This window comes from Phocoena sinus, chromosome 3, assembly GCF_008692025.1.
Source record: "Phocoena sinus isolate mPhoSin1 chromosome 3, mPhoSin1.pri, whole genome shotgun sequence".
NCBI lineage: Eukaryota > Metazoa > Chordata > Mammalia > Artiodactyla > Phocoenidae > Phocoena > Phocoena sinus.
This window is the reverse complement of record NC_045765.1, coordinates 65855502-65868884: the sequence shown is the minus strand read 5'-3', so window position 1 is coordinate 65868884 and position 13383 is coordinate 65855502. Positions and strand designations below refer to the sequence as shown.

Genomic DNA, 13383 nt, shown 5'->3' with positions numbered 1-13383 from the left:
GTAGGCATAGAGAGAACTTTCCTCAACATAATAAAGGCTATATATGACAAGCCCACAGCAAACATCATCCTCAATGGTGAAAAACTGAAAGCATTTCCACTAAGATCAGGAACAAGACAAGGTTGCCCACTCTCACCACTCTTATTCAACATAGTTTTGGAAGTTTTAGCCACAGCAATCAGAGAAGAAAAGGAAATAAAAGGAATCCAAATCGGAAAAGAAGAAGTAAAGCTGTCACTGTTTGCAGATGACATGATACTATACATAGAGAATCCTAAAGATGCTACCAGAAAACTACTAGAGCTAATCAATGAACTTGGTAAATTAGCAGGATACAAAATTAATGCACAGAAATCTCTGGCATTCCTATATACTAATGATGAAAAATCTGAAAGTGAAATCAAGAAAACACTCCCATTTACCATTGCAACAAAAAGAATAAAATATCTAAGAATAAACCTACCTAAGGAGATGAAAGACATGTATGCAGAAAATTATAAGACACTGATGAAAGAAATTAAAGATGATACAAATAGATAGAGAGATATGCCATGTTCTCAGACGGGAAGAATCAACATTGTGAAAATGACTCTACTACCCAAAGCAATCTATAGATTCAATGCAGTCCCTATCAAACTACCACTGGCATTTTTCACAGAACTAGAACAAAAAATTTCACAATTTGTATGGAAACACAAAAGACCCCGAATAGCCAAAGCAATCTTGAGAACGAGCAACGGAGCTGGAGGAATCAGGCTCCCTGACTTCAGACTATACTACAAAGCTACAGTAATCAAGACAGTATGGTACTGGCACAAAAACAGAAAGATAGATCAATGCAGCAGGATAGAAAGCCCAGAGATAAACCCACGCACATATGGTCACCTTATCTTTGATAAAGGAGGCAGGAATGTACAGTGGAGAAAGGACAGCCTCTTCAATAAATGGTGCTGGGAAAACTGGACAGCTACATGTAAAAGTATGAGATTAGATCACTCCCTAACACCATACACAAAAGTAAGCTCAAAATGGATTAAAGACCTAAATGTAAGGCCAGAAACTATCAAACTCTTAGAGGAAAGCATAGGCAGAACACTCTATGACATAAATCACAGCAAGCTCTTTTTTGACCCACCTCCTAGAGAAATGGAAATAAAAACAAAAATAAACAAATGGGATCTAATGAAACTTCAAAGCTTTTGCACAGCAAAGGAAACCATAACCAAGACCAAAAGACAACCCTCAGAATGGGAGAAAATATTTGCAAATGAAGCAACTGACAAAGGATTAAACTCCAAAATTTACAAGCAGCTCATGCAGCTCAATAACAAACAACCCAATCCAAAAATGGGCAGAAGACTTAAATAGACATTTCTCCAAAGAAGATATACAGACTGCCAACAAACACATGAAAGAATGCTCAACATCATTAATCATAAGAGAAATGCAAATCAAAACTACAATGAGATATCATCTCATACCAGTCAGAATGGCCATCATGAAAAAATCTAAAAACAATAAATGCTGGAGAGGGTGTGGAGAAAAGGGAACACTCTTGCACTGCTGGTGAGAATGTGAATTGGTTCAGCCACTATGGAGAACAGTATGCAGGTTTCTTAGAAAACTACCAATAGAACTACCATATGACCCAGCAATCCCACTACTGGGCATATATCCTGAGAAAACCAAAATTCAAAAAGAGTCATGTACCAAAATGTTCATTGCAGCTCTATTTTCAATAGCCCAGAGATGGAAACAACCTAAGTGCCCATCATCGGATGAATGGATAAAGAAGATGTGGCACATATATACAATGGAATATTACTCAGCCATAAAAAGAAACGAAATTGAGCTATTTGTAATGAGATGGATGGACCTAGAGTCTGTCATACAGAGTGAAGTAAGTCAGAAAGAGAAAGACAAATACCGTATGCTAACACATATATATGGAATTTAAGAAAAAAAAATGTCATGAAGAATCTAGGGGTAAGACAGGAATAAGGACACAGACCTACTAGAGAATGGACTTGAGGACATGGGGAGGGGGAAGGGTAAGCTGTGACAAAGCGAGAGAGAGGCATGGACATATATACACTAACAAACGTAAGGTAGATAGCTAGTGGGAAGCAGCCACATGGCACAAGGATATCGGCTCGGTGCTTTGTGACCACCTGGAGGGTTGGGATAGGGAGGGTGGGAGGGAGGGAGACGCAAGAGGGAAGAGATATGGGAACATATGTATATGTATAACTGATTCACTTTGTTATAAAGCAGAAACTAACACACCATTGTAAATCAATTATACCCCAATAAAGATGTTAAAAAAAAAAAAAAAAAAGAAGGAAAACGAGAAGAATATCTTTTTGGGATAGGCACACAAAAATTATTAGCAAATCAACTTTAGCAATATATTAAAAAGTTAATACGTCATAACTAAGTGGAGTTTATCCCAGGAACTAGGTTGTATCAACATTCAAGCATAAATCAATTCATCATATTAACAGATTAAGGAAAAGAAAACATGAGTATATCATAGATGTGAAAAAAGCAATGACAAAGTTCAACATTCATTCATTGTTTTAAAAATCTTGGTAAACCAGAAATACAAGGGAATGTACTCAACCTGATAAAGGGCCTGTACAAAAAAACTAGAGCTAATATATTATAGGAGATTGGGAAAAATTCTTTTATTTAGAGTTTCTGAATCTTTCATTTTATATCTATGTAAACTTGCCTTATTTCTCTTTGTGTAAAAGGTAACTCAGTATATTTTTATGATGAACACTGTATATAAAAGGAAATATAATATATAAGCTTATGCAAACTTACATTACCTAGTCAAATTGACAGGCCAACATAACAGATTTATTAGTATTACATCTTTAATTACATAATAACATATACTCATTGTAATAAACATTAAAGATGCAGAAAATAGAAAATTAAAGAGATAGCCATTGATATAAGTGAGTAGTCTGTTCTTTTAGACTTATTCACACACACATTCAGAGTGGTGGTCCATTTATTTCACAAGAATAAGATCACACTGTATGTGTTGTTCTGCATCTTGTTTTTTTTCCATTAAAATATTTTGTGGATATATTTCTATGTCAGTATATATTTATCCTATTTTTTTTTGGTAAGCCCACACGTTTGGTGTATCTTAGTGTGTAAATTAGGGAATTTAAGTCTACAAAAGAGCTTAGCATTCTTATTATTTCTTCAGCACTTTAACTATCTGTCTATAAAACTAATTACAATAGTCCAAAGTATTTTTATCCTGAAATTAAAGTAGATATCATTGTCTTATTGAAGGATAGCTGATCCAAACAAAAAGCAACTGGAATGAAATACATGACAGGAGGTTTATATCCTGAACAGTTTAATTTACATTTCGAGCTGTATTATTTTAAAAATGTACTAAATTTCCACCCTCATTACAGTGTGGTATAAAACATACCTAGAAACCTCTTTTCCTGGCAGATAAATCAGAGAAAGAATATCTCGGTATAAGCTAAAATATGAGGCCAAACCTATAAATCCCTTAATACTATTCATAAAAGCTTTGACTACTTATTTAGTAGATTCAGTAATTTTTCAAAGGAAAAAGCAATCTGACTTTACAGGGTGTATTTTGTAACTGCCTAAAAAGTACTTTCCTAGAAAAAAAGAAATAAAACTTTTATTTTTGAAATATCCTAGAGTGAGCAGCTATACAGAATTAATTTCTTTTGGGTAGATCAAGTTAATCACTAAAAGAAAACTTTAAAGAAATCTTATAGAAATAATCAACATGAAACTAGAAGCACAGATGAGTGCTCCCTATAAAATCAAAAGAAGTAAGCCTCAGACCTCCAAATTATACAAGAGTTTCTGCATCTTCCAAGTGCTAGCATAAGGAACTACTAACGTCTGATTAGTTTTCCACTGTGCAAGTTATACAGATGGGTTTCTGTTCCTCCCTTCAACTCAGGCACAAACTTACTATTTCTTTAAATGCTGGATAACTTCAAATCACATGCAAGGATTTTACAGAATAATATTGAATCTTTTGAAACTTAAACCTTATATAATCCCTTCAGTCTATGTCTATTAAGGTTATAAATAATGTAACAAAGCAATAGTAATTCTAGTTTATGAACTCATTTCTTCTCCAACTTCTTCAAATAAACTTGCCCTAAGAGATTAAACTGATTTTATTATATAAATTAGTATTAGATGGTATATTATTTTTAGTTGACATTAAAATGTGAAAAAATATGTGCCAGTGTTACAGGCATATAAAAATGGTTCATTTAATTTATATCTGTGGGAACTAAGGACCAATTCCTATTACTGTATTAATAGTGCATGATTTTTTAACTTGGCCTGTTCCCAAATTAGACACATTTTTAAAATGTAAGTTCTTATTCTATACTCCACATATATTCATACATAGTACTTCTGCTTCTACAAAAACAAATGCCAATCTTTAAGTACAACAATTGAAGAATAGGTCTGTCTCTGACTGGAGCCTAAGACATACAGGGTATCTTGGCAACCGTTCAATGTGGTTTGATTCGGCCAGAATACCTATTCATGTATTCACAAAATTCCAATGTTGAATAAATGATCATCCCAACAAGCAAATATTGGTAACTTACTACCTGTAGGACTCCAAACTAAAAACAAACAGACCATGGTTCTGTCTCAATCTTCCTTATCTCAACAAATGTCATCATTGTTTATCCTGATGTCAAAGTCAGAAACCTAAGAGATAAACTCGGCATCCTCTCACTTGTCTCACTTCATTCCATCAGTAACAAGTGCTTACTTCCCAGATATATCTCAAATCTTGGCCCTCTGCCTCTATTCTGGTCTCAACCTCCATGATATATCACCTGTACTGCTGCAGGAAACTTCTGTTATTTTTTGCTTCCACTCTGGCCCCCCTAGAGTTGATTCTTTACAGAGCAACTAAAGGACTTTTATTTACATATGTGTAAATCAAGGACAGAAGTCTGTAGACACTGCCACACTGTTTTCTGATCTATGAGTTGCTCTACAGAAGTTTGAGACCAGTTAAGATATTCCCTTTAACAAAGATATTTGCTTATTCTGTCTTATTATGCCCACAAAATTTTCCTTATCTTCTCTCTCTTATTGAACTTTTGTGCCTTCCAATCTGCAAACTGAAGCTTTTATCTCTTTTAGAAAATGTTTCTATATTATCTTTATGCTTTTTTTCAGTTCCTTTCTTCAGCTTTCTTTACAACCTTTCTGCTGACTTCACTACCTTTCTGCTTCTTTACAATCATTATTTATTGTCCTCAGACATTTTGATTTGTGATTTCCTCAAGGTTAACCTTTGTCATTGAATTTTTTCAGTCTTATGTATGTTTGTATGTATATGTGTAACATTTGCCTTTCATTAGGTAAAGTTTCAAATCCTTCTTCAGTTTCTTGAGTGCTACCAATGCACTATCTCTGATTGTCTTTTCTGAACTCTTAACAGTGCTTCTTTGAGCACCTGTTAAGAGAAGAACCATATTATTTTTCACTTCCTTGAGATAAAAGAGTATATGAACTTTGTGTTTATTTAGTTAATTCTTCCATGAAGCATGTTCCTCTGCCTTTTCCTTATGTTATTTCTCTCTTTTTTCAGCTTTTATATGTAAGCCTTTTCTCTTTAGTACTCACCTTTAAATGGGGCATTTCCTGCTGAAGCAAAAGTGGAGAAAGCCAAGAAGAAACAGGTTGATTTGAGAACTTCTGTAGAGATTCATGCAGCTTCTTACCAAACTCTCTCCACTTTCTTTTCCTCCTGGGTATTAATTTTAAACTTTCAGGTAGTGGTGTAGCTCCCACCTTCTGTCCTTTCAGATACAGACTCTGCAAGCTGCTCACTAGTGGCTCCCACATCCTCTTTTCCTTCCCCCTCCTTTACCTAAAGGAGCATCTCTGGGTTGGAAGGCTGGCTAGAGGATATTAGAAGTGGCTTGCCACCAAAGACTCTCTTTCCATATGCCTTCAGTTACTCCGAGGGCCTGCAGTAGAATCCCTCTCTTATGGGATATACTCCTCCTCTTCAAGAGACCGTCCACATCCACTCAACAGCCTTTCAGGGCGCTAATGCTCATGGCAAACACACAGAAGATTTTCCCTGTCCCCATGACTTCCCAACAACCGCCATGTGTCCATCACTGCTCTGAACTGGGGGTTGCAGAGTTTTATTTTAGAAGGCTTGTTCTGTATTATTCCTTTTCTTGTTAGTTTTTGTTGAGTTAGAAGAAGGGCAATATCCTGCTATTTTCAATACGAGTTTCTATAATCGACTATGTTTTAGGTAAATTTTTTGGATTGTTTAGAAACGGCTTGTGTTCACATAGTGTGAACTACAGTTAAACTTTGCAACGATCTGGTTAACTTGGTCAATGCAGACAGCCAAGATAAATTTGTGTTTAATAATTTATACTAATCAGATGAACCAAATCTCCTTTTCATTTTGTGCTATACAGAAGGCCTGCAAATAACATTCCACTGACAGCATCTTCCTCTCAGGATACACCTGAGGAACTAGCCATGCCTGCCTGGTTTCAGATAAGATTCAACTTCTCTACATGATTCATGTGCAGTCTGATTGAAGGACTAAATATTTCTGAATACTAATCCCATTTGACAAGAACAGGCACGAATACTTGTTTTGCAGGGACTGACTCAGGGTCTATACTGCTCTTTCTTTAAGTCCCTGTCTTGTGTCCTAGCTAGGTCCTGACTCTGTCACGTATGTCACAATTTCCATGCCTCTCACACTGCTTGGAATGGAGCAGAGGCCCAGCATCAGTCTATTACTATTGTCTATAATAAAGCAAAAGATGGATTTAAATAAGCAAATTTCTTCTGCCATACTTCCAGTTTTGAAACATCTGGAGTAGTTTAAAAGCCTAATTTCTAAAAATCAAGCAACATAAATTAATAATTATACAAATGTTAATATATTAAAAAAATTTTTAAATATATTTGAAAATCTAAAAGACCCAAAGTCAAGTACTATTCTTAAATAAAATACCCTTCTAATTAGAGTGAATGTGTAAGATAGTAAAGATTTAAAAAGAAGAACCTATTTGTAAAAAAATAATACAACATATGCACATGACAGTTTATGACATATATATTTAAAGTTTGTGGATATTCTTGGAAAAGAGCTTAATGCCACTTTTATTACCTTTAATTCACTCATTTTTATGCTAGCTTAAATTTTAAGGCTTATGTGAGCCAACTTTAGTCCTTCAATGTTTAATAAAATGAAGAATGTACAAGACTAAATGTAGATTAGACTTAGGCATAAGGGCTAGAACTGAAATGCTCTATATATGAAAGAAGTCAAGAATCATTATGATTGACCTCATAGTACCCTAGGAAGGTATACTTTTCTGACACTGCTTATTTGAGTACAGAAAGTCATGACAGCAACAGTGAAAAGTAAAAAAATTTACTAGTTTCCTCACAGCTTAGTTCTTGTTGTTTTTTTTTTTTTTGCGGTACGCGGGCCTCTCACTGTTGTGGCCTCTCCCGTTGCAGAGCACAGGCTCCGGAGGCGCAGGCTCAGCGGCCATGGCTCACGGGCCTAGCTGCTCCGTGGCATGTGGGATCTTCCCGGACCGGAGCACGAACCCGCGTCCCCTGCATCGGCAGTCGGACTCTCAACCACTGCGCCACCAGGGAAGTCCCACAGCTTAGTTTTTTTAAAGTGTCATCTTAATTTTCTGTTGGCCCTCATTTTCCACATTTATTTGGTTTACTACAAGACCTTATTTCATCCCCTCCTAAGCCATAGATAAATAATTCACTAATTGCATCAGCTACAGGATAATTTTATATTTAGAACTTCAGAAATGTCCTCCCTTGGCTAATATAAACCATGTTTTAAAACCAATATTAAACTGGCTATCATCTACACAGCTGAAATTTATTTTTAACTCCACAAAAATTTTCAGTTACACTATAAAAAAGATCACTATTATTAAAAAAAAGTCTGACATGTGTGTACCATGTTTTATTATCTTATATTTTTACACCCTATTATCTTCCAAATTAATTTGGCAGAGTATTTGGGAAACAGTCTAGGAATTTAAAGGAAAAAATGAAATCACAGTAAGATGGAGTCTTAAAATAGCCTGAACTGAGGATTAGTGTTTAATTGAGAACTTTCTGACGATGCCATGATTTTGAAATAAAGCAGAACTTTTTCAACTTTTCCAGACCTTTTAACAATGTGGCAAATTTCATTTTGCTCCTGTAGCTGTATTAATCCATTATACTCTTGGGCAAATGGAGCCCAAAACTTATCTCTACTACATAAACAAATAAGCCTTCAGACATTACTCAATCCTGAAGGACATTCAGGAAGTTTGAGATCAGATCACACACTTTTTGTAATTGTGTTCAGAAAAACTAGGCCTCTCTGACAAAATATCAAGGTAAAGAAGCCTAAGTACAAATATAGAAGATGAGGAGAGTCAATAATTTGCAATGTTTTGGTTGAAATTGAGGGCTTTTCTCAACCTGGACTATTTCTACGAAACAGTGGTTTTTGGAAGTATTTTAATATCAATTCCATTTATTAATTCAAAAGATATTTACTGAGTATCTACTGCATGTTAGAATGCCTCAGAGACATTAATGAATAAAACAGATTTCTGCCCAAATGGAGCTTACATTCTATCTGGGGGACAGTAAAAGCAATAAAGACCATAAGCAAGTGCGTTAGAAGGTGATAAGTGCTAGAGAATAAACAAAAATTATTACTCTGGTAAATCTAGTCAGTATTTATCTAGTAGATCTATACAGCGTTTTATCTTTAATAGTAATCCATTAAATTACATAAATTATACAGTAATCTATACCTAACCTAGGAATTCTATGTAGTATGGTAAATACTATATACTATATAGTATAGTGTATCTTTTATAGAAAAAACTTGCTTTATCAGGAACTCTATAGAATCATACCGATAATCATATCAATGATTTAGAATGTTATTATCCATAGTAAACAACAGATTAAAAATGACATTTAACCCAAACTTCATATTTGTTGTGGTTGGTATTAATCCAAGAGACAAAATACTCACAAAACCATTCTACGTCCACAGCTGACAAGGCTTTTACATGCAAGTAAACATAAAGTTGTGAATCTGCTGGGTTATATGGTCATCTCCTGGGTATCCCGGTAGTTTTGATTTGAAAAGTTTAGATACGGATCATTTTTTAAACTACCTTTTATAAAACTACAAAACTAACACAAATCTTTGGAGGCCACTATTGGAGATACACTTACCAAATTACACAGAGCACTCAGATTTTATTATTCAATGGATTGAGGTTATATACAGGCTCCCCACACTAAAATTTTCATTTGGGTTTTAGGGCACTGGCCTGGTTTTCTGCAATATACCATTTACATGGGCTGGATAGGTAACCTCTCTACCTCTGACACTGGTTACTAACATCAGTTTGAAAGATTTCACATCTAACTTTGTACATGATTTAATTAGAACAAAAAAACCTAACTCTCATAAGTATGAGTAACATCATTTCTGTGAATAATACAAAAGTACTTTCCAGTTTCCTGTGACCCTACTACCATTTGAAAGCTCATTACGGCACTCTGTTCCAAGCTCTAAAAACGTGTTTAATCCATATGATGTCAGAGAAGTTGCCAAAAAAGGCTAAGAATCATGGTGGCTGAAAAGTAATTATCCAGTTAAGTATTTAACAATTTCCGGCTATTTGGTTTAAAGTTTATGGTTGTAGCATCCTCAGGGCCCCAATCTAGCCCTGATATGTGGTTAGGAAGATTGCCTGGAGACAAGATTGTAACCAACTGGTTGTAAGCTCAGAAATAACTACAGTCATGGATGGAGTTAATACTTTGTCTCTGAAGACACTATTAATAAAAATACCAGACGGCTCACTTCTCCCTGTCACCTGGGTTCAGGTTCTTATATGTTGAATGAGATTGGAAAGACAGAAAAAATGTGTCACCTGGGTATTTACATATGCAAAGTTTGAGGGGCTGTAGCAGGGAGTGTGTAGCACCATCTGGATGAAGACATGGAATGGCTTATCCTGACGGTATTGAATATTTTTAATTGTATTTTAAAATTTTTCCCCAGTTTTTCATACTTTTCATATGTCTCTTCTCTTTTTTGGTCAATTGAAAAATATTTATTAGGTGGCTAGAAGGTAAGCCATCTCTAGTCAGGCTTGCTGATGGGGCTCCTCTTGGAAACAGTATTGGGTTAAAGGTTCCCATCCACAGTGCCAGATTCTCCAAGAGCACTGAAAGGAGCCCAGACACATGGGTGACTCTGTGCACACAGGCTGAAGGCTAACTCACCTTGGCAAGCTCCAGTGCGGATGTTGGGGATGAAGCCCCGCCGGCAGGGCTGAGGCTGGGCGGGACACATCTCACAGGGGTGGCCCCAGGCCCGTCCAATGGTGGCACAGCACAGAGTCTTTGTGCAGACAATGCCTGTCAGCTGCCCTTGGCACATCTGGTTGTTGACCTGAGTGAAACATGGGCCTGTCCTGTAATCTGGAATGTGAAAGAAGACAGAAAGACAGGTTTTATGATCACACACCAATCTTACACCAGGACCTCCAAATACATAAAACAGAGACTCTTCTGATGAAAACATTGCACAACAAAAGGCCAATGTGTTTGATTTTGAAAATTCTTAATTTTTCAATATTGAGAAGTGCATTACAAGAATTCAATGTATTCTACCCTAGACACTGTAAATAGATGGCTCAAGGGCTGTGTCTGGGACACAGATGTGTTTTCTTGGCCGCCTAATGTTTTAAAAGAATTTAAATGAGTATCCAACATTTTTAAATGGGGAAATTTCACATGAAATTTATATTTCTGGCTTATCTTAAAAAGTTGGAAGTTCTGCCCATGCTAGGCCTGATATGTTGCATGGCAGTAGTGGAGTGAAGGGTGTCCCCTCTATGACAGCACCGCCACAGCCACCCAGCCCTCTTTACTCACTGGTGTGCGTCACCTGTGCCCTGATGGCACCTGCTTTAATGGCTCCTCTTTACCTAGAAAAATTTCTTCTTTCACTAGGTGGTCAAGAGTTCAGAAAATCAAAACAGAACCAATGAAGATATACCCTTCCATATCACATCTATATTTGGGCAGTCCAGAATGTCTATAATCATTTAGTTCTAACAATTGATTTCTGTTTCCTTGTCAGTCTGTTTAGTTCTATGTGTAGCTCAGCTTGGAACACAGTACTAATAAGGCCCATGGTCATGGATTCTTTCCAAGTTAATATTATATGATCTCTATTCTCTAGAAGATGATTGTACAATTGTCCAGCTCGGTTATGATGATGATAAAAACGTTAGCAAATGTGTGTCACTTATGATCTACACGCAGACTCTTCTATGAATATTAAGGACAGCTATTATGACCCTTGGGTCACAAAGTGGTTCATGGACCAGCAACATATGCATCACTCAGGAGCTGGTTAGAAATGCAGACTGAGGCCTCATACCAGACACACTGACTTAGAATATGCATTTAACAAGATATTTAGGAGAGCCATACACACCTTAAAGTTTAAGAAGGACTGATCCAGACTACAAGCAACTTGAAAGCTGCGCATTTCTATTATATCTCTCTCTTCCTGCTATAATTTACTTAAATGACTCTTTAAGATGATCGGGGGCTTCCCTGGTGGCGCAGTGGTTGAGAGTCCGCCTGCCGATGCAGGGGACGCGGGTTCGTGCCCCGGTGCGGGAAGATCCCACATGCCGCGGAGCGGCTGGGCCCGTGAGCCATGGACGCTGAGCCTGCGCATGTGGAGCCTGTGCTCCGCAAAGGGAGAGGCCACAACAGTGAGAGGCCCGCGTACCGCAAAAAAAAAAGAAAAAAAAAAAGATGATCGGTATATGTATATTATTTTAAGCAGACTGAATTATTAATGGATTTTTAATTTGTTGCTTGTGTTTTGAAAGACACAGAAAATCAGAGAAAGGTCAGTTTCCCGAAGACTGACCAATTAAATGATTAACATTTGTTATAAAATTACAACAGAAATATGTGAAAAAGTTTTTCCCCCATTTACAGAGATTTGTATGCATACAGTTTATTAACTCTTGGGAATGTAAGAGGATAGTCAGGATTTACTGATAAGCCTTAATGCGAATGACATAATTCCATTTGAAGGGGAAAGCCAGAACAAGTTTATTTCAGATTTTTGTAAGAACGAAACAGTGTTACATTCCATGGAAGAACAGTCAATAATGTTGGTAAGATTTTTATGAAAAACTGTTACTGGGAAATATCAAACTTGGATATAATTTAACATTCAAAATGCTAAACAAGAACAACTTAGATATCATCTAAATGCTACAGTATGACAAAAATACACCTTAGAGCCACATAAAATTTCTGTTTCTTAATGAAGAATGAGGCTTTGTCAGATACAAGAACATTTTAAAAGTTCAATATAAAGGGAAAAAATCTAAAATAGATAACTTTTTTAGCAAGCTGGCTTAACATTCTGTTACTCTGCAACTGAACTTCAACAAAAATAGCTCATTTTAATCCATTACACAAGAACAGATGTGCTGGCTGCAAATCGCGTTTTTGAAGAAGACAATCTTTGTATTATACATGTAGATATGTCAACCTTGTAAAGAAGCATGCTTCCCATACCACAAATTGCCAGGTCATAAATCCACTCTATTGTCCTTCAGGCAACACGTTATTTTGCCATTTTAAATAAATATTAGACTTACGATAAATTGTATCACGTTCTGAACAAGTAGGGAAAAGCCCACTTTTCACCAAGTCTCTTTTTCTGTTTTTTTTTTTCATAGATTCATGCATATATACCTACGTTCACATTCTGTACCCTTTTAGGATTCCCAGAGAGAAGCCTGCATAGCCTCTCTCATAATCTCATTCTTAAGTAAACCAGTTTGTCAGGAAATGCCTTCCTTCTAACTACAGCACCTTCTTAAAATTATGTCCTCTTAGTCTGATCTTCTTGGAGAAGAGGACTATCTTGACAAGGATAGCTGTTTGTCCCTGCAAACGACCTTGCATGTTAAAGGCCCTAATTAAGCCAACCCCAGACTCCCTTTCCCGGGAACAGAGTTTACCATTCCTTATTTCTTCTGCCTGTATTTCCCTTCATTAAGACTGTGCTTCAGAATCTATTTTCTTACATGGTTACACTTTGCTTTCTGGTTGGCAAGTGATTACCTTAAAATTTAAACTTACAATGTAACCTATTTATTCCAGAATTACTCACATGTAAAATGTGAACAAATATTAGATACTGAAAAGAGATTTAAATTTCCTGATCAGATTTAAAAACATTCT

At 36.2% G+C, this 13383-nt stretch overlaps 1 protein-coding gene across 1 annotated transcript in view; it reads right to left on the bottom strand.

The window, feature by feature from the left end:
* Positions 1–13383, bottom strand: part of FBN2 (fibrillin 2) — a 247569-nt gene that overhangs the window by 165377 nt on the left and 68809 nt on the right. The window contains exon 6 of the mRNA XM_032626668.1: positions 10381–10578. Coding sequence (XP_032482559.1) covers positions 10381–10578 — 198 coding nt within the window. The remainder of the gene's footprint in view (positions 1–10380; positions 10579–13383) is intronic.